At 36.5% G+C, this 22,301-nt stretch overlaps 1 protein-coding gene across 6 annotated transcripts in view; it reads right to left on the reverse strand.

The window, feature by feature from the left end:
* The window catches only part of LOC125751913 (protocadherin-9), a 180,531-nt gene that overhangs the window by 68,036 nt on the left and 90,194 nt on the right, over positions 1-22,301 (reverse strand). For 2 of the 6 annotated variants that reach the window (XM_049031393.1, XM_049031341.1), the window contains exon 3: positions 5,483-5,684. In XM_049031393.1, coding sequence (XP_048887350.1) covers positions 5,483-5,684 — 202 coding nt within the window. Of the gene's footprint in view, positions 1-5,482; positions 5,685-7,399; positions 7,568-8,936; positions 8,967-22,301 lie in introns of those variants that run through there. The other 4 variants (XR_007400815.1, XM_049031376.1, XM_049031351.1 and 1 more) reach the window with 4 other exon arrangements.

Raw genomic sequence — 22,301 nt, forward strand, 5'->3', positions numbered from 1 at the left:
TGCATGTGCTAATGCCAACAACAGAGTGTATAGTGGAAGCAGCATAGGCAAGAAGCGATCAGCTGGCAGAAGAGCTGAATTATCTGTAGCCGGGTAAGGAATCTAAATTGTTTTCAAATTTAAAATGCATAAAAGCACTACATAGATTTGTATACTGCATCAAGGCTTTTTGACTTTGTCAGGAATCTCTATTTAAACAAAATAAATTAAAACAAAATCAAGGTAAGGCATTACCATACATGTAAGGCAAGATAAGAACAATTTATTTATATAATTCTCTTGAGGTTTATTTTATTATTTTTTTGATTGAAAACGAGAGGTATGCTGTCAAAAGAAAGGTCCAGAAAGCCACGCCAAAAATATTAAAACCAATCTTTTCATGTATAAGGAAGCCTAAAAAGGTAGCCGAGAGGTAAGAAACAAATTGGATGATAAATAATTGTTTTGAGCGTATTTCATCGCTGATTAAAGACACGGGTCGGCACCAAAATAGTGAAACAGTTTAGTACATGCCCAAAAATGTTAGTTATGCTGGCTGCATTAGATTGTCAAAATAGACCTCAAAATGTCATTACTCTATTGAGGCTTTCCAATATAATCCCGTAAATAATACAAGAGCAAGGAAAATTCAGCATTCAAGCATATTGTTATTCATGGGCAAACAAATACACAGATTTGTGCTTTAGTGAGTGTGGGTCTAACAATTTTTATGCTACTAAGCTTTTTAATATTTATATTTATTGGTGGTCTAGTTGTTTATTATGTCAATATGTAGAGGTAAAAGTGAAATTTATGCTATAATTTTTTGTGCATATTTGTGTGTAACTGTTTGCATATAGTTGTGTGTAGCAGGGGAAGAGGTGCTTACGATATTGCGATACTTGTTCGATCTCAAGTGTCTGACCAAAATAATGAATTATTTTGAAAAACTGAAGAACAGCTGTCTTCCTGTTAATGATATGATTAAAACTAGCATATGTTGATACAGCGTTACTTGCAATGCAAAAATTTATCATTTCTTAAGCACTTTTATAATATCTCTTTTTAAAGCTAAAAAGATATTTTAAAATGTCTCAAATGGACATCAACATAGGTGGACAATGATGAAATATAAAATAATTTCAAAAAAAGGAAAATAAAGATAATTATTTGGAATTTCAGGTAACTTAAGATAGACTTGAAAATTATAGTAGCCCATTGATTTACTTCTACAGGGTTTCCAAGTCTCACGCATTTGGCGTGACACTCACATCTTCAGACTCTCAAACCTGCACAAGATATCTTACAGCAAATATATATTATTCGATAGTAAACCTAAAATTAGCTACAACAAAAGTGTTGGTGTAGTTTGCAAACCCTACAGATTGTTTACAAAGTAATAAAACTGACACATACATGTAAATGTGTGAATGTGCGTGCAAACTTGTCTCAAATTGAAAATCTCACTCCAGTCAGATAACCAAAGTTAGCAACCCTGCTGCTGTGATTCACTTGGCTGGTGCTACATTTGTAGTTAAAAAATATGATCACCCTTCTGACCAATGAGATTCAAAAATTTAACAGTCTGTGGAAAATTAAGCTTTAATGTAATCTAGTTGTGATACCTTTGGCTATTTTAAAATGGCAGTTTACAATGGAATGCAATAAATTATATTATATAAATTATATTAAACTATAATTAAATTCATTTGAATTGGTAGATTGTGTTTGAAACTTAAATATTATGAAATATTGCCGAACCAATGTTCTTTTCCAAACCATGGGCAATAAATTAGTGAAAAATGAATCTTAATATTAACTCTGAAAGCTAAGTTAAACACAAGACAGGAGATGTCAGTTTCAACATACTTAATTTAAATAAAATATGTACTGGGTAAGTGCTTGGTCATCATTAGAATGTATATCCTTATATTAGACTGCAGTGCTTTTCTGCTTTAACCACACGCTGCACATGCAAATGTTAAGTGGATATAAATACAGGATTACATATTGAATACACAGCGACAAGCATCTGTACTTTTCCCCATTTACATCTAGATGAGTGTTGCCAACTTAGCGACTTTGTCGCTATATTTAGCGAGTTTTAGACCCCTTTAGCGACTCGTTTTCAAAAAAGCGATTAGCAACAAATCTAGCGACTTTTTCTGGTCTTATTGGAGACTTTTGGAGACTCTGATGTGAAAGCACGTATTGTTCTTACTCTTCTCACCGAGCAGCGGGTGCTGCCGGGGGCTCATCTCCCGTCCCAAAGCACTCACAGGCGGCCAGTCATCGCGCAGCAGCCCCGCCCAGCTGCAGTCAGAGCAGGAGATGTTCACCCCTCTGTGTCCAGACTGCAAATGAACCGCGCATGCGCGAAGCCGCAGGTGGCTGATCCTGCCCTGGCTGTCAAAAATAAGTAACTCCGCCAGAGTACTCAAGACATAGCGTATAAACGCAAAACACTTTATATTGAAAGATGGATTGATGGACTGTTTTAGTTAGTCAACTGTTGAATGAAGATCGTCTGTTGTTTACATATGAGAGGTTTTTGTCCAAGTATATTCCTGTTTCTCCTAAAGAATACTGTATGGTTTTTAATGCGATACATAGTGGGGCAGTCTTCCTGCTATCACCGGCTGTAAAGGGCAGAAACCGCACTCTCCCTCATCTAGTTCCTGAGGATCTGTTCATAGGCAACATGTGTCCTCTTCTGACCAAAGAAGCAACTAACAAACACATTAGACATATAATTCAGAGGAATGTTGTCTCTAAACCAGATGCAGTATTTTACTGGAATAATATATTCGATGACATAGATTGGGAATCTACTTGGATGTTACCTAGGACTTTCATTATTTCGAATAAGATGCAGGAGGTAATTTAAAAAATTCTTCACCGTCGTTTTCCAGTGAATTGTATTATTGCTAAATTTAAAAGACATATAAATGTGTACTGTTCTCTTAGATGTAATGCTTTTGAAACTATAATTAATTTATTTTGGGATTTTAGATACAGTAAGAAATTCTGGACAGACCTCAATAATTACATAAACACAGTTGTTGTTGTTTTAGTTCTCTTCAGCCATTTATATTGTCGAAGTGAACTATATCCTAAGATGTGCTTGTAAAATGTTTGTATATAGTACAGCATTAATAAAAATAATAATAATAATAAAAAACTCCACCAGAGTGTCTCTTTGGGGTCACTTTTGCCCGTCCCAAGGATATAGGAGGAGGGTTGGAATCGTTTAGATATACAATTCCAACCCTCCATTTGTAGTTGTAAATGTATTTATGGTGTTTTTTCAACCACTTTTTATTTCTCCCACGACATTATTCATTCCTCTTTCCTACAGTGCCCATTACAATCACATGCACAACATGCAAATGAGGCAATGGCATCATTTAGCAACTTCTAGCAACTTCTGGAACAGCCAATAACGACTTTCCTTGCTGAGGAGTTGGCAACAGTGATCTAGACCTACTTTCTGAATGTATCATATATGCTAAGCTATGGGTACAGTGTGACGCCCGCTCCGTCCGCTCCTCGTGTGTGCCACGCCCCCTGATTACCCACGTGTGCTTCCCTGATCGTCTCCAGCTTTGTCCATTTACTTTGCTTGGTCCTGTCTTATTTAAGTCCTGGTCTTACCTGTTTGCCTTGTCTGTCATTGATGTTTGTTTGCGTGAGATCCCCGGTCTTGTTATTAAATCCCTGGTTTACCCCGACTTCTGCCTGTCCGCCTGCTTCCTGCCCGTTCGATCGCCGCTGTGCCCGCGATCGCAGCGTATCTCCCGTGACATACAGATGCAATACTATTCAACACCATGACAATTATGACTGCAATGGTCATAATAAAAGTTTCTTTTACAACTATTGGCATTCTACCTTCCATGTTCCTTTAGCTAGACCTTTTGATTCTCTAGCAGCATGGATTTTTGATTGTGAAGATGGTATTAAATAATTTTATTTGATCAATGAATAATTTCTCATTTAAAAATCATTTTTAAATCAGTTCTTCCATTAACATAAATGACACTAATGATGTGTGGTTGAACAGACTATTTATTGTGCATATCAGTTACACAAAAGCAGGGGCCTATGTTTCAATGATATTTTGCATGTCTGTGGGAACTGATCACAACCTCCAAACACCAAATGTCTTCAACTGAAAGAACTCTTTCATTTGTATATTTAAATGGGATCAGCTGGGTGGGCACAGTGATGAGTGGTGGTGCTCGTGGTACAGGAAGGGTCCTCTGCATATGTCATCTTCTTGACTAATAGTTATTTAATGAAAGGTCTTGTGTAAATTTCACATGTGGAACGCAAATAAATTCATATGTATGACACCACAGGTGCTTAACTCTCTTTGGTGCAACGGCAAACTAGTCCTCAGCTCTGAATGGCTTTGCTGATTTTTTTGTAGCAAGAAACTCGCATGTCTCTTTCGTCAGTTTCTAATTAAATATATACTCTACATTCTGTCATATTCAAGCCCACAAGGACCAGTCTGGTTCCCATGGAATGAACTGAAAATTACCAGTGGTCACATGGAAATATATTTTATTATATTATTTTATATATATTATGCACTTTAAGGCAATTTAATATGCAGATACCTATAACAACTTGGGGTATAAGAAGACATAACGTGTCTTGCAGAAATGCGATTATTTTTTATGTGAATGATTACAATATAAGATGTTTTGACAAAGTAATATCCATTCACTTTCTGTTAGTGTGACATTGAACCAACTTTTCCATGTGACATCAAACCTGAACTTGATTTGATTTGAGCAGAGACTTAATAAGACCCTGGGCAAAGCATCTGATCTTGCAGCACTTTGCTTTTTAAATGATAAAAAGAGAAAGTGGGTCATGATGTATTCCCCGTGGAAATAAAAGAAAAAAAAGTTAACATATTTTGCTGTGTGAATCTCCAACAGGGAAATCATCTATAAATAAATCAAAACCACATGTGCAATGTGCAGTGCCACAAGGGAGGCAGAGAAATTGCATCAACTGTTCATAAGCAGGGGCTCCTGGTGGTTAAAAGTAAATAGATCTATGTAAACTTGCATATGAAATTTCTTTAGAAATGTCTTGGTGGACCGCTAAGTGCTTTCCATTGTGCATTTGTTTTTTTCCTTCTATTGAATTACATTAGGTCATCCAACATAACGAAAGTCTACATTTTTGCATAAGGAAGGATTTCTAAGACTGATATTGTCCTCTTAGGTCAAACTTCCTAATTAGGTCAGAGTAGGAAACTTAATCCATACAGGGCTTTTCAGCAGGACATAGGTTTAAATTTACTCTGTTCACAGTTGTGGCTTTAAGGAGCCTAGGGTGTCTAAGTACATACTAGCATGGGGGGACATATGGTGCTAGATACAGCATACTGGAGGTAAAAAAACTGCATAAAATTACATTATAGCAACTCAATAGATTTGCCATATCTAAGCACACAAAAAGGTTAAGCAAGAGACAGACTCACCGGAATTAGGGTCAGAATTACCGTCTGCTTCAGTCCTCTTGTCAGGTGAGGCCTGTTCGTAGAAGTCCTCCTGTGGCTGAACCAGAGGGAGAGGGTGTGAGTGGAGTGTTCCACTGCCCACAGGCTCATGGTCCCCTAGACCACTGTCACTGTAGCTTTCCTGGGAGCCGTCAGGAAGGTGAAACGTTACACGTCGCTGTGACTAGAATGAAGAGTACAAAACATACCTGTTAGTGCTCCTTGTTTGACCCTAGCATGTTTTATATTCTTGAGTTCCAAATGAAATATAGCTATTTTCCCTTAGGACAAGGACACTCAGCACCCGTGGAGCAGTTGGGGTTAAGGGCTCAATGCTGACATCATTACTCTGCTGGCCAAGGAACCTGAACTTACTACCTTATTGACATAAGCACAGATCCCTAACCCCACACACACAAAGTTCCATTTCAAAATCATTTCTGCAAGGAACCTGATGCTAGAGATCTCACTCGAGCAGTAACAGCTGCCAATGTCAAGCCTGATCTCTGATTGAGTTTTGAAAAGTGCCCCTGTGCTAGAAAAACCCGTTTAAGCAAAAGCAGATATAAAGTGCTTTTGAAAAAGACTATGTAACTCTTAGGGTGGTATTTTAAAGGGCTGTCAGTATAACTCTCACTGCAAACCTGTGATTTCCAAGTAGCCTTTGACGATGAGAGTGCCAAGGTGAAAAAATAGGTGTCCCCCTCCCTCTCATGGGTTGCTTTCAACACATGACCCAATGAAGAAATTCCCCAGATGATCTAACAGATGCACCAGAGCATTTCTTTCTTTAATTAATTATTTATGTTTTTGATGTAATGAGTGCCTCCTCTCACATTTTAATTCCAGATTGCTGCAGCCACCCAGTAATTATTGGCAAAACCAAAGGTCACTCCATTTCAGAGAAATGCAAATCACTTCATTATGTACTTTAGGACATTCAGAGAGCATGTGACATTCAAACAAAGCAATGGGCATTTCTGCTCTGCTGTTTGGAGAATATTACAAACAGAACAAACAGAACATTATGCATTGCTAAATTATAAAAAAAAAATTGAGCACGAATGGAATAAACAGTCATGAAAACATGTCCTATGACTGAACGAATGAATGAATGATTAAGTGACAAAGCGCAAAAGTCAAGTGTTTAATTGGAAATAGCTAAGGTGTGAAAAAAAATAATGTGTTTGGGAAACATATCACCTAAGTCTTTAAACAGAATTTAAATAACTGCTATTTAAATTATTTTCTGCTATGTGGAATGCCTGTGAAAACATCTAACCCTGTATTTTTTTCATACAGCGGTTTGGGGAAGTGACACCATAAATATTCCTTCATCACATTTGATTGACATTTTACATAATATCATGGCTTATCATAGCAGAGAGAGATTGCGTGTCACTTTGGGCGGAGCTTAGAAGAAGTCCGTTTATCTCGTCATATGCGAGAGCGGGCGTATCCCTTTATTCTGATTGGTGCAGGGGTTATGTCCAGATATGCTTGTGCCATGCGGTGTGTATATGCTGATAAGGGAACATGTGGTTTAGGAGATGAGGACCATTAAACTTTAATAGAATAAAAACATATTACATGTATTTATTACAGTGTTATATTTAATTACGTTTTAAGGAATAATGAAAAAAAAAAAACGTATAGCAGGATGAATGTAAGCTAGCGCATACACGCCCAGCGGAGGACCGACGGCACACACATGGTGATAGGAGCAGGCACACGCGTCCCGGCACTTTTAGTATTTTAAAATAAGGAAGCACTTAAACTCGTTATATTTAACCAACATGTTTGAAGAAGAAGAAAAACTTTAGCAGTATTTAACCAGTGTTTTATTTCGGTATGAATTTGAAGAATGCATTTAACCAACAAACTTTTAGGAGGAATTACCTTTTCGATCTGCACTTGACAGTGGTTGAAGTTGAAATGATCCGAACACCCAGAATGCACTCGATGAGCCTGTAGCGCATTCGCGAAGAGACATATCCCAGCATGCACTCGACCAGCCTGTAGCGCGACCACCGTCCACTGTGCCGCGCGGGTGCAGACGCCTCAGGCCTGCAGAGGTGTGATAGCTTATCATCCGGGCCATGAGCTAAGCAGTTAATGTGTCGTATTTCGATAAGACCAGCTGTTTTCAGGGCGTCGTGTGGTGAAGCAACATGGTGGCCAGTCGGCATACCATATGCGGTATAGCATATGCCAGCAAAACGGGGTCATAAGTCTTTAAAAGAATAAAAATACATTACATGTGCTTATTAATGTACTGGTTTAAAAGGGATTTTTAAGGGATAATAAAACTTTCAGCAGTGTAATTTTAACGGTGCTCCGGGCTCGTCGATCTTTTCTAGCTAGAGATGAAAGAGGTTTGAGCAGTTTTAAATGGTAAAAACAGTAGCAGTGTTTTGTTCGCGTGTTGTTTTAAGCAAATACGTTATTTTCTAACAGCAAAAGCGCTGTCATCATGTTTTAGACATGTCAGACATCTAATATCTAATGTCCGCAGTAGGGTCAGAGCACTCTCACGCCCCAATACGTCATTCCGTAAGACGCCAGAATGCTCTCACGCCCCATCTCTCTTATTTGTAAATAGTATAAAATAATATATTTCTAAGTTGTATAAAAGTTCATCTTTAACACCACAACTGATTTGTTTAGCTACGTTAGGCTAAATTTATCTACATTTTGTTATTCAAATAGAATAAAGCACTATAAAAGAATTTAGACCATGCTTATGCACATAACTCTTTTGTTAATGTGATATTTTAAAATATGTATAAAGCATGCTATGAAACATTTTATTCAAAGTGTTTTAAGGGGTAACTTTGCTTTACAAAAGGTTTACTCAAGAGGCGACATGTCATCCAACGTAGGGGGATTTTATGCGTTTTACAAGTGTCGCCTATTCAGGCAGCTAATGTCCGCCGCAAGGAACGGGCCCCAGGATGGCCTATAACACGCCGTTTAGCCGCTGGCCCAGTGTATGGGAAACACAGACAGCAACCCTTCCTGGCAGAAAGCACATTAATTAATGTCTTATTTGTAAATAGTATAAAATAATCTATTTCCAATTTTAATAAAAGTCCATCTCTAACACCACAGCCCTGATTTGTTTAGCTAAATTTAGCTGCATCTGGTTAATCAAATGGAATAAGGCACTATAACTTAAGCGGTGTATAAGAAATTAGTATAAAAAATTTTAACCAATAAGGTTTAAGGAATAAAACAATTTAATGGTATTTTTCTAATTATTTTAAATACGTTGGACCGGTTTATTCAATTACATTTAATAGTTGTAGGAACTAGTGAGCGGTATTTAGCAACAACAAATGTTGTTTTATAATGGTAAAAATGTTGTCATCATGTTTTAGGGTGAAATTATATGTTCTAGCTTTGTTTTACAGTACATTACAGGATATTTACTCACCTAAACCATGGGGGTCAGGGGGAGGAACAGCTAATGGGGCAAGAATATAGAATATATTAGTACATTGTACTCTTTTTGTTAATATGATATTTAAAAATAAGTATAAAACACGCTATGAAACATTTTATCTAAAAGCGATTGCGCTACAGGCTTGTCGAGTGCATTCTGGGTATTCGGATCATTTCAACTTAAAGTTTAACTAAGTGCAGACGGAAAAGGTAATTCCCCCTAAAAGTTTTTGTTAAATGCTTTCTTCAAACTTATACCAAAATAAAACTTTGGCTAAATACTGCTAAAGTTTTTCTTATTCTATAAACATGTTAGTTAAATATAATGAGTTTAGGTGCTTTCTTTCCTTCTTTTAAAATATGGAAAGTGATGGGATGTGTGTGCTTACTCCTAACAGCACGTGGCTGCGGCCTGACCCCCGCTGGACTTGTATGCGCTAGTTTACATGCATTCCGCTATACACTTTTTATTATTCCTAAAATGTAATTAAAAATAATACCTTAATGAATACATGTAATGTATCTTTATTCTATTAAAGTTTAACGGCCCCCTTATCTCTCAAAGCACATCTGATACCATATATGGTATATAGACCATAACCCCTGGACCAATCAGAATAAAGGGATATGCCCCTCCCACATATGACATCATAAACGGACCCCTATTAAGCTCCGTCCAAACTGCCACATAATATCTCTCTCTCACAGTTGCCACCAGTACCTTATCACACTTTATTACTAGACCACGTGAGGAGTTCACTGTGCATGCACAAGTCAGCTCACCCCCTTCCCTGCACATACAAATAATAGGGTCCCTGGCAAGTAATCAGTTTGTTCCCTGAGATAGGGCCTTCTTATTTTAGCAGACTAATAATCCTCCTCCTTCTTAGTAACTAGTACCAATTGTGACAATGAGGATCTGATTTTCAGTCAGTGCTACAACTGATACATATGAATTAATACCAAATAATATATGAGTTTGTTTGAAGAAACACTTTTTTTTTTTTAAATTTAAGCATGGTCTTAGGCATTTGAGCAAAAATAGACTTTGATAACCTATATAATTAGTGGTAATGATTTTGTAGTATAAATATAATATGTTCCAGGTCAATGTTTTAAATAAGAAATAGCTGTTTGCTTTTAATCTCACCCGACCAGTTTGTATGTGTATTTTTTAGCAAATTGTTAATAAGTGCTACAATATAATGGGATTAATTTAGCATGTGTGCTTGCATAACCCATTTGCATTTAATTAAAACTCTCTCTTAAAATACCAATCGATGAATGTGTAGAAATAGACTCAACTTTATCATAGAAATCCACATGTTCACACAAAATTCAAGCAACTTTAGATGCAAAGCATTCACAAGAAATTAGTTTGCAGCACTTTACATGTTCAAGTAAGAGTTGATCAAACTGCCTTGCAGTTTGCATGCAAATCTGTGTGAAAAATGTAAGAGATTGTACAGTGATTAGAGATTACAACACTTTAGGCATTCAACGAAAAACTGATTAAAATGCCTGATTTTGAGTTTTCCTTTGAAATGTGAATAGCAGAGCTAGTGTTCAGCATTTCTCCATAGTAATTTGCCATGATTACCTAATGTGTAGCTTTAATGTATTATATAATATTTAATATATTTAAATAATACAGTATTATTTTGTAAAGGCATTACATATGAATATTGAATTGCATTATTTTAAGCTACACCAAAAATAAATCAATAATTCTTAAAATTTGGTAATATATTACCACAACACCACAATTACCACAAGGAGGAAAATAAATTCATACGCCCATCCATCCAAACCACCTGACCTGGTCAGGGTTGTGAGGGAAATTAATAATACTTAACAAAGTTAGAAGCTTATAATAAGACACATTAAGTCTTACATGTCCTTACCTGCCGCATACCCCAATGACTCTCACTCTGGGGAAACAATTAAAAATTTCAGGCAGCAAATTCACTGCCAACAATATGGTGATAAAAATGAGATGTGATGGATAGCACACATCTACAATTGATTTACTTTTTTGCTAATAAAAAACTGTCACCAACTGAATCCCTGACACTAATCTTTCATATTATGGGCTGCAATAAAATATAATATAGGCTTCATACTGGAAGTCTGACTTTTAGAAAGTGCATCATAGTGTCAACTACTTTTTCAGGATTCTCAATTCATATACAATCAGTTTAAAAGTATTGAAGCAAAGCATTTAATTTAATATTCTAGAATAAGTTAAAAACTACTCGAACGACTATAAAAAGTGTCATACTTCATAAATACATAAGATGGGTATCTCTTCTTTAGTTCCTTTGTCTCATTTAGTAACCTGCCAGGAGTATAACAAAGGGGAATGTGACCCTCTGTAATTATGTTCTGCAGCAAAGCCTCAACACCATCATTTGGGTAGTTGGAAGAACGTAGGGGGGAGGGGGGGGGGCTTCTGATGGGGCAGTGGTGGTCTAATGCTTAGGTAAGTGCACTTGTAATCAAAAGACTGCTAGTTAGAATCTATGTCCAGCAAAGTGCAACTCAGTATGTTTACATGCACAATAAGAAAATCAAATTATTGTGTTAGTCCAACTAAAACCCAACTTGAATATATATAAAATATACGTAGTCTGACTGAAATCGTACTAAAGACACTCAGATAATAAATTTGGGAGTCGACTTACTCCTGCATGTATATGTCCAACTGTACTCAAACTGGCTTACGAGCTCTACCCATGCCTCACAGTTTCCCCCCCCTGAGCTTTGAGCCAGAAGTAACAGAAGAAGCCGGTCTGGAAGTAAAATTGGACATTGGTAGGCCTGGGAGGGAGGCATATTGGGTCTGTAATGTCTTAGGCCTTAGGCAAGAAGAGATTGTTTTTAATACTGTGTGACTTCGCTTCACGATAGCTGCCTGCAGTAAGTTCCGCAGACCCTGAAGAAAGCTCAGACCTTGGAGAGGCAGACAGCGGAACAAAAGGGGGGGGGAGAAACCACCTGTAGGAAGAGATTCAAAGCTGCCTCAACTGGTGCACAGCCAGTTATAGCTTTATAAAATAGTTGCAGCAGATACCATATAGCATGTTACACGGTAGTGCAAATGTATAAGTAATTATGTTAATCATACAAATCATATATTAACCATGTATTTGCAGTGATTCAATGACAATACCTCAATGTGTTAATCATTAATCAATGGAACACCCAAACATTAATAGTGATTAAATGTCATATGATAAATATCTATAAACGTATCGCAAGTAGAGATTCTGTCTAGAAGCCGAGACAGATTCTGATAAATTGAGCAAGATGGGTGCATTTTACCTTGCTACAAAGGTGAACCAATTGAGTAGGAGAATTGTGTTTGTTGTACGTTTGAGCTCGGTTTGTTGGTGTTTTGTGACTAATCAGGACTTGGAAGTCCTTATCGGGAATTGGGAGTTATGGTTTATCAACTGGTTGCTCTGTCTGCTCCGTGTGACTTGGTACCGAGCGCCAGAGTGTGACGGGAGCGCTTTGCTGAATTGCTGGAATAAAAGAAATTTTCTTTACTCACCAAACTCAGAGGTCCAGACTTTTATTCTAAGTGACTCTCTGTGTTATCAAAGATGTTGATTTATAATTTTTGTACCACACCGGTACACAGAATAAGTTTGGAACACAGCAGAAGATATGAACGTATGATATGTATAGCGCTGTAAAGCTGTCCAATTCACTGCTCAAATAAAGGGAGCTTTTCCACCACACCAGATACCATACATTTGATACCTCAAGATGGTATCAAAAATATGGTACTTCAAGGTGTTGGTTTTCCACTGCAGTACAAACTGGTACCAGCACTGAATGACATCACAACATGAGGCGGGGTATTTTGTACAGTACTGTATTCAAAAAATGCCTGTAATAGGACTGGATGATGTGCGATATTAATACCAACATCACATGCCATGCACATCCAATTCTTACATTGCTAGCCAGCTAGATTAAGATCAGGCTATTTTCTACCTTCAAATCTCACTAAAACATTATTACTCAGTCACAGGAAAAAAAAAAAAAACTGGCAAGTTTTGCAATTTTAATGATTATTCCTTTTCTAGTACGCCTATGTGTTTTAAAATCAGTTTTAAATTTATGTCCACTGCTTTTGCCTGAGTGATGCATGTGTTCCCCGAGACAATCATTTTCATCCCTGCTGTTTAAATCACTCTTAGAAGAGTTTGAGAAATTTATTTTGAACTACTTTTTTTGTTTTATAAATACCCCAATATTTATTACAACAAATCTCACTGCAGTATTTGAAAAATTTCCAAAAATGTGCTGTCATAGTACATTATAAAAAATGCTTTCCTGATCTTGTTGTATCTGTTCTTCCGGCTAGATCACAATTAATTGTGTCACTTAATTTGTCCATGCATCCATTATTATTCATTTTATTATTTTTGTTATGTCTGTGACATGATAGATCAACTGGAAAAAGCCCAATACTAACAAGCTGAAAGGAGCCATATCACCACCTACTGTACCAGAGTCAAAAATACTTCGGTCAATAAAACGATTCCCCTCCTGTGAATGTATACTGATTGAGGTACCCTAAGCAGAGTACTGCACCCAAGCACTGCTCACTGGGTGCTGAATTAGCTGCCCTTCGTTATATCACAATGTCACATGCTGTTTAAATGCAGAGGACACATTTCATTGTTGTGCACTATGTGCTGTGGTGTGTCAACAATGACAACTATTCACTTTCATTGATGTCTTCTTTTTATGCAATGTGTCTACTGATATCTGCAGTAGACAAAATTCCCCTCTTTACAAAATTCCATCACTAATACATTTTCATTTAAACAGTAGATATTTCTTTAGACAATACTAATAAATAAATAAGATAATTGACTACTTTATATGCCACTGTAAAATATAAAATAGCCCCCCCCCCCAGACACACACACACTCTACGACTATACTATGCTGTCAAGCATAAAATGTTAAGAAAAATAAAAAATTCTGATGGTAAAATGAATAATAAATATGTGCAGTGTGTGTGTTTGGGGGGGGGTGGTATTTTTCTCATTAAATGATAAACAGGAGATTTCAAAATATGTGTAAGATCCCACATCGCTTGTCCAGACTGTGTGATGCAAAGCCTTTACAAAATAATACTGTATTATTATTTAAATAGAATACATATTATATAATACATTTCAGAGTTAATTCAATACACTAACATGACTGGGCACAATCACTAAAGCAGAACAGATAGAGAAGCTCAGGACTGCTTGTGGACTTGTCCTTTTCAACATCTATACATGCAAATCCAAAGAGGGCCTGGTAATCATGATGGGAAAACTTATTAAAAGGCAGTAAGGAAAACCAGGAAATCAAAATAAAATGCAATTGAGGAGAGCTAAAACACACATGTGAAATGATGCATCAACGCATAGCGTAAAGCAAAGCAGGAGCTAAGACATGCCTGGCATTTCGAGTGGTTAAAACTACTATAGCAAGGGATTTTTGGAGAGATGAATAAGGCACAAGCGGCGTTAATTAGCACACAGAACCACATTCACAATGCTCAACTGTCCCAGACCTCCATTTCACAAACTATATTCTATCATATTGTTATGGGGATGCTTTTTACTTGTTGGGACTTTAATATGCAGCAGGATAGAAGGAAAAATGAGGAAGAGTACACGTACAGGCAAAGCACTGAAAAAGAACCTGCTTCACTCTCAAGAGATGGAGATCCAGCTATGAGCTGGACAATGACCATGGCTAGAAAGGCAAGGAAGTAACTGTCACAGAGTTACCCACTTAAAACCCAAGACAGGAACACATTTGAGGGTGTGACTGGATTTGAAGGCTGCTCTCCCCCAACAGCATTCAGCCTGACTGAGCTAAAACAATTCTCCTGTTGGTTAGACATATCAGATTTTAAAAACCAGGAGACAGAAACTGAAACTCATGGCTCTAATTGCTGCCAAAGTATGGTGATGTATTTTCCCTCATTAATTGGAATTTCAGAAGTAACATCCTCTGTTTCTTCAAAGTGTTGAACAGCAAAGAAAATAAAATCAATTTAATTCAAAACAAAAGAGGACTATATGAAAGCTAAATCGTGAAATTATTATTATTGTTGTTAATGTTTACAAAATTTAATTTAATTTAATATTAATTAAAGTATTAATTAAGTATTACAAGTATCCTTTATAATACAACAGTTGAAAACACAACCTGGCAACTCTTAAGTTTAGTTCAATTCCCTCATGGACTCTGTTTTTGTACCTTTAGGCAAAAGCATTTAAATGGCTTCAGTTAATCATGCAGTTGTCATGTATAATCATAAGGCTTATTTTGTGAACGACAAAAGTAACATGAGTTTTTTACTAGAATCATTTGCATATTTTGAGCTAATTATTGCTCAATCTCCTTATGTAATATTTCTCAAAATCAGTTATTTATGATATTATAGTATAATAGAAAATCAATCTCCATCCAACATAAGCTTCAATAACTGCATGATGAAAACCGTTTCTATTATTCTGCATAATTCAAATAATTGCCTATACTTATTTTTTAAGTTAGGCATAGCTTTGTTAGGCTGCTCCTGAAGTCTCACAATTGCTTCTGGAGACTGTCATGCAAACAATCAAGCATTGACCTTAATAATGCCTTATCCTACCTATAGAGCACTAAGCTAGTGTCTATTTTGGAAGGCCTAGGGTTTAGGGCAAACTACATCCTGGACCAGTAGCCCCACATACCTTGTAAGACAATAGAGTCAGAAAAGGGGGAATCCAGACATTCATTGTGAGGACTGGTGCTGGAATGAAGGTAACAATGCCAAACCACCATAGTATTAAACCCTACTGACTAGTTCAAAAATAGAAAAGGCCAGATTTGGGTATTAATTAGTAGGGCACAGTTTCAAAAAGTTATAACGACTACAAGGAAACTGACTAAACTGATAACTCACTTTCCCAAGTGTATAACGTGGAACTAAAGAGGTCTCTTTAATTAATTTCCAAGAGTATCTTTTGATAAAGTCAAAGTAACTCCTGTAAATGTAAGGTTCTGAAATATGAAATGCCCCTCAGAGATCAATTTCTCTGCAGTATTGATTGTAATATTGAACCAAATATAGTTTATATCAGGTTGGTTTTACAGATGTTTGACCTGAAATTCCTGCATTTTGCATGATGTATGCTCATTTAACCATATATTTCAATTTGTATTTTTAAGGTGCTTTTTGGAATTCTCAATTACGTTATCACGAAAAAATCTCTTGGTCTGTAACTCACTGGTTTAATGAAAGTGAATACGAAAGTTCAAACAAGGAGACTGTTATAATGCTTATGTTTTTAAAAGCAGTTTCAAGGTCTACCGCAAGCGCTGGAAATGAACGGCAGTGCCGTATTCTGACAGCCTTCTCAGGGTTTTTAGAAAGGTCTAGCTGCAGACGCCTGTAGAGTGGATGTAAAGTGGAGCTCCGGTTAGGGTTAAGGTTAAGGTTAGGGTTTATTTGCTGTATCGCAGAGTTGAGATCACGTGTTTCCTGTGGAGGTGACGTATTTCCGGTGGATCTCCACTCTACAGGCGTCTGCAGCTGGACCCTTCTCATTATCTCTGGTAAGATGGGACAATTGTGCTGTATGAAAGGCTGTCATACTAAGTCACATGGTAGAAATGGCAGAAAGGTGGACTACAACATGAGATATTTTTGTTTCCCACTTGGAAAAGAGGATATGAATTGCAGGTAGAGGAGGTAACGAGGGGGGCGTCAGGTGGCCTGGGTCGCAGCGGAGATGTAAGGAGATCACTTTCAACATCTCCCTTCATGCGTGTTTGCTCTCGGCATTTTCATAAAGGCAAGTAAGATGTTTTATGTTTATGTAATATTACTGAATATGCATTTTTTGTCTTCCAACGTTGGTATTTTCACATTGGTCTACCTACGCTAGCAAGCTAGCCTTACTATGGAGGGTAGTAGAAATGGGTTAATCTGTTCGTGTTAAACTAACGGTACAGAGTGAATGCTTTTTAAAGACAAAAGTAAATGGCAAAACTGTAATGACGTGTTCATTAGTGCAAGTATGTGTATATTCGCATGCATGGATTATAAGGCGCAATGCTGGATAAGGCTGTCACTGTGTGCTGTGTCCTGGCAAACCAATGCCGAACTATAGTTTAAGTTTAGAAACATTTGCGAGTACGGTTTCTAACATTTCACATGATGTCTGGAAGGATCTGTATAAACTCGTTGTATACCGAACCTGTATTTTGCTTGCCACTTAACTTTATTGGTCATATTTAAAATAAAATATCTGTCCAAAGACATTTTTGTGGTGTTCTTGACTCTTTTCCTTTCTTAAACACCTAAATTACTAATGTGTTTTGATAATGAAAATTGCTTATTACTGATTACATAAAACATTACATTTCTGTGGAGAAAAAAACACTGATTATGAAATATTAAGATTGTTAACCAAATATGTTTATATCCACGATACACTCAAAATGGCAAATGGGGGCGTGTCAGACAGCGCAGACACGTGACTGACAAAGACCAATTGAGGTCTCCTTGGTTGAACTACAGTGTTTTATATTCGTTAATATTTATATTCATCTCATGAGGAGCAGGGCGAGTCAGCAAGGAAGTAAGTGTAACACTGCTAAAACATGTATACGCATATTCAAGATTTGGGTAGAAATATACAGTAAAACCTCGGATTGCGAGCATATTTCATTCCGCACAAAAGCACTCGTATATCAAAGTGACTTTTCCCATTAGAAATAATGGAAACAAAGATAAATCGTTCCACAACCCAAAAATATTCATATAAAAATGATTAATACAAAATATAAAGTAAAAATATTTATAACAAATTATCCTGCACTTTACCTTTGAAAAGAATCATGGATGATGTGAGGGAGACGAGAGAGAGGAGAATAGGAGGGTTCTTTTGTAGGACTACTTTCACTATAACTGACGGAATCACCGCTATCTGATGGCTCACTTTAATCTTTTTCTGTGACTTTAACAAGGAATCTATCCAATGACAGCCGCTTTGGCCTCCTTTTTGATTTCGCGGAAATGTGGACATTGCGTTGTCGTTAAACAGATTCATTGCTCGCACTGCTACACCCTTATTCAGGTGGTGCTTTTCTACTAAGTTCTGACAATATACCTGTACAAGTGAGGCACGCCAACTGAGACTGAGGCACGCCAAGTATGGGAAACGATTACCCACAATCCCGCAGCGAGAGAGAGAGAAGAACCATCGACTCAGTTGTGATCACGTGACACTTGGCAGACAAAGCATATACGTAATACTCGTATTGCAAGACCTTGCTCGTTTATCAAGTTAAAATTTATTAAATATTTTTGCTCGTCTCGCAAAACACTTGCAAACCGAGGTTTGACTGTATGTGAAATCAGAAATGTGGTGATACAGGTTTTGTTTTGTTTTCATTTCTTATTTATTCATTTATTTATACCTTAATGGACTGAGAAAAAAATACACACAAAGGAGATAAAGTCAGTTTTCCATTTACACATTTAAGGGACACATTGGCTTTGAATTATCGGGCCGCTGGGAATCTCTCCATTTCTTTGGAATGTTAAGCAGGGAAAACTAATTAAAGGAAAAGGAACATAAAGATCAAACCATTCCCAGCTCTATAAAAATATCGCAATCGCAAAATCCTTATTTATGTGCCACTACTAAAAGGTTGCTGAGGAAAAGGATAATGTCAGGGGACCATCTCAAGGATCATTAATCCATCTTTCTTAACAGTCTATAGGCTCATATTATGTAAGCGTGCCCTACAAACTGCAAATCCAATTTCTCTGATGAAAATATAATAAATGTATAGTCACCCACAAAAGCATAACCCTTTCATTAGTGAATTAAATACACTGTTCTGACTATTGTCTAAAATCGCTACACTTAAGTAGCATTCCAGACATGAAAGTACAATAAAACAGCAGATATATTAAAGGTCTACAAATTCATGCAATAAAACAGGAAATAAACTTTTTGTTCAAGAACACAATAAATAAATAAACTGCAAGCTGTTGTCATAGGTCTAAGTAACAATTATTTCAAAGGTTCCCAGTTTCTTGGAATGGTAGAATTACCCAACAGCAACAGCCTACATAGTGGAAGAAGCCTATTCTTGGATTTTTATAAAGACTGTAATCAGCAGCATGATCTAGGGAAATAGGCGCTTATGCATGTAAATTACTGGAATTTGAAAGCAGCAGAAGCCAAAACAGTGGATGATGCAAGTTCAACATTATTTTGTTTTATGCATAATGTATAGGCACCTGATGGCAAATGGCTTATTATTTTGTGTTCATTTATATAATTAATTATTTCAAACAGGTGTCACATTGTACCATCAAAATTTATTTGTGCTGCAGTTGGCGAAAGGAGGCTTTTGGTGAAATGAAGGAAATGGTTACCACCTGCCCTCAAATGGAAGGAAACAAGGACTCAAAGTATCCAGGGGAAATTGTGCACAGGTTAAATTGCTGTGGAGCACTTAAATAATCAGTCATTTGTGGTCTGGGGGGATTTATCTGGCTTTGTACTTAGGTGAAAGTATACTCAGTTGCCCATAAAGCAGAGCACTTTATCATCTTTTTTGACTGAAAAAATTATTTAGCATGCACTGCTATTTAGATGTAAAGCATCACCTGCACAGATGTATACTGTTGGATCAATAATCATCTACTCACCCTAGGCTTACAACAGCCACATTAATTCATGGTTGAAATTTAAACCTGCCATGTATGTTAAATGTGAAATATGTTTGATATGTATGCATTTTTTTATTATTTTTTTTCTCTTGCAACTATGGTTTTCTTTGTCTCATTTATTCATTCATGTATTCATTTGTATCATATAGGTATGATATTGAATAACCCAGGAAGGACTCCTTCCTTAACAGCCAGAATAGAGCGAGATGTGCGGTTGTGTTCTTCTACATGAGCCTTTCTGCTCTCTGAAAGTGGAGGCTCAAAGACAGTGAGAGCAGGTCATGTCAGACTGATAAATATTTGTGTTAGATAATTTGTATGCGCTCACCGGAGACACAGTTACAGCTGCCAATAGGAATCCCACTGAGGATGGGCTTTGCCATCAGCCAAACTGTATATTTTTGGATTTTATTCTGACCTCATTTATGGAGACCAAACAATACAGACAGTGTATTACTTAATTTTAAGCACAAGAAAAACAGTTCCATAAAAAATAATCCTCCTGCCTGTTTTTTCTTCTCTTTTTAGTGAATTTAAAATAATTTCTAAACATTTTAACAATTTCTAAAACAATTTAATTAACTTATCCTTGTCAGTCTGAAATATTTAAAGGCAATAGAAAGGTTCCATCAATCTATCCATCTTCTAAACGTCTATCGCAGTAAGGGTCACAGTGGCAGAACCTATCCCAGGCAGCACTGGGAACAAGACTGGGGATGGGAGTACCACTGCAATCTATGCACACACACCCTTAGTTTTCTAATTAAGAAACACCAATTTGCCCACCTGCATGTGCTTGGACTGCAGGAGGAAACTGGGGCAGTCAGAGGAAACCTATTTGGCATGGAGAGAAAAGACAAACTCCCCATATCGAATGGAGATGGGATTCCATGCCTTAATGCTAGACATGTGAGATGAAGGTACTAGCCACTGAGCCAGTGTACTGCCCTTTAACATTTATTCATTCAGAATAATATACGACACCTTAATGCTTGAATACCAGCTAAGTAAAATAATTCAATTCTTCTGTGTGCACCATCAGTAGTAGGAAATTATTGTTTAACTGCACATTCTTGACAAGGTCAATTCTTTCACTTCTACACTAAAAATATATAATCAAAATGGATGTTGAAGGTTCAAAATTAAAATTCATATACTGGAAATATCCTTGCTGAAATTCCTGTGGAAATGAAAATGTGCAAAATAAAACAGTAATCGCAAAGGTAATGTTAAATGAATGAATTAAATAAATCCAACAGTAAAAGCAATTATCCTCTGCTAGAGTTACAGCCCATTTCAGAACAAAATACCATAAAATAATCTTCCTACAAAAAAAGACTATCTAGTGATAACAATTTAATGGATGAATTGGAGCCCAAGAGAAATAATTTGGCCTCTGGGACTATGATTCCCCTTATTGTCCATTGTTGCCTCATAACTTTAGCAAAACAGCACTGTAAGGATAATTAAATCAAGTGGACTAGTGTCATCTACAATAAAAAAAACAGGCAAAATAAAATGAAACACTTTATGCCATGTTGATTTTTCAATCATTTCTATACTATTGATAAATCAAGTATAAATCATTTATTACTTTTATAACTTTACTACATGTGGACCTACTGTATTGGACCTATTCTATTGGGAAAACGTCTTAATGTGCAAATTAGAGTAACTTCTAATCTGCCCACTGGATGAAACTCATGCCTTAAAGGCGGAATTGGGTACTTCTTGTGATAAAAGATGACCAGCGACGTGGAGTTGAGAGTGGGATTGAGAAAAAGTTGCAAAATGTGGTTCTGTTTTTTTCTTTGGTTTTGGCATTCATTTGGGCTATGGATTTCTTTTCATTCTTTGCATTTTATGAACTCTTGCTTCGGGTGTTTGGGGTTTTGCTTGTTTATATGACTTTTTCAGTTATTTATGTTTATTTTTTGTACTGTAAGGGACTGTCCTTTTTGTTTTGTAAGATTTTTCTCCTGTGTTTGTTTAGAGAGGGAGTTGGGAAACTGGGTTCTATGACTCTTTCAGTTTGACAGGACATTTTTAATGGTTATAGCCTTGCTCACTGTACAAATACAATGGTTGTACACACATGAATGAACTTAGCATTCATTTGTTGTTTTCCTGAATTATAAAAAGATTTCAAAATACTTAAAACTATGAAAATGAAATGCTTTATAATGCTCATTATTAAGTTATGCAAGTTTATTTCATTTATACATCATTTAATAAGTAACAAAACACATGCATTAGAATCACTCTGTTAATGGGTGTATAATTGTATAATATAGAGCTGTAATTCTGTGGAGGGTGAGAGGTGGGTAGCCTGGGGAAAAGATTTAGCCGGATCCAAAAAATAATTTAATCCAGAAAAACTTGTGTTATTTTTTTATTTTTTATTAAAGTATAATAGCATTTTTCACTGTCAGATTTGGTACATTTTCACTACAAAAATCGCATTTAGTTTCCAAGGCTTTTTGAAGATGATAATTTTTTTTGTATTTTTCTTAGCAACTTTTGTTGAAACAGTGAACAAAAAAAATTATGTAAAATTGTTTGCGTAAATGTTTATTCAGTCACATATCCCTCATC

This window comes from Brienomyrus brachyistius, chromosome 1, assembly GCF_023856365.1.
Source record: "Brienomyrus brachyistius isolate T26 chromosome 1, BBRACH_0.4, whole genome shotgun sequence".
Taxonomy (NCBI): Eukaryota; Metazoa; Chordata; class Actinopteri; order Osteoglossiformes; family Mormyridae; genus Brienomyrus; species Brienomyrus brachyistius.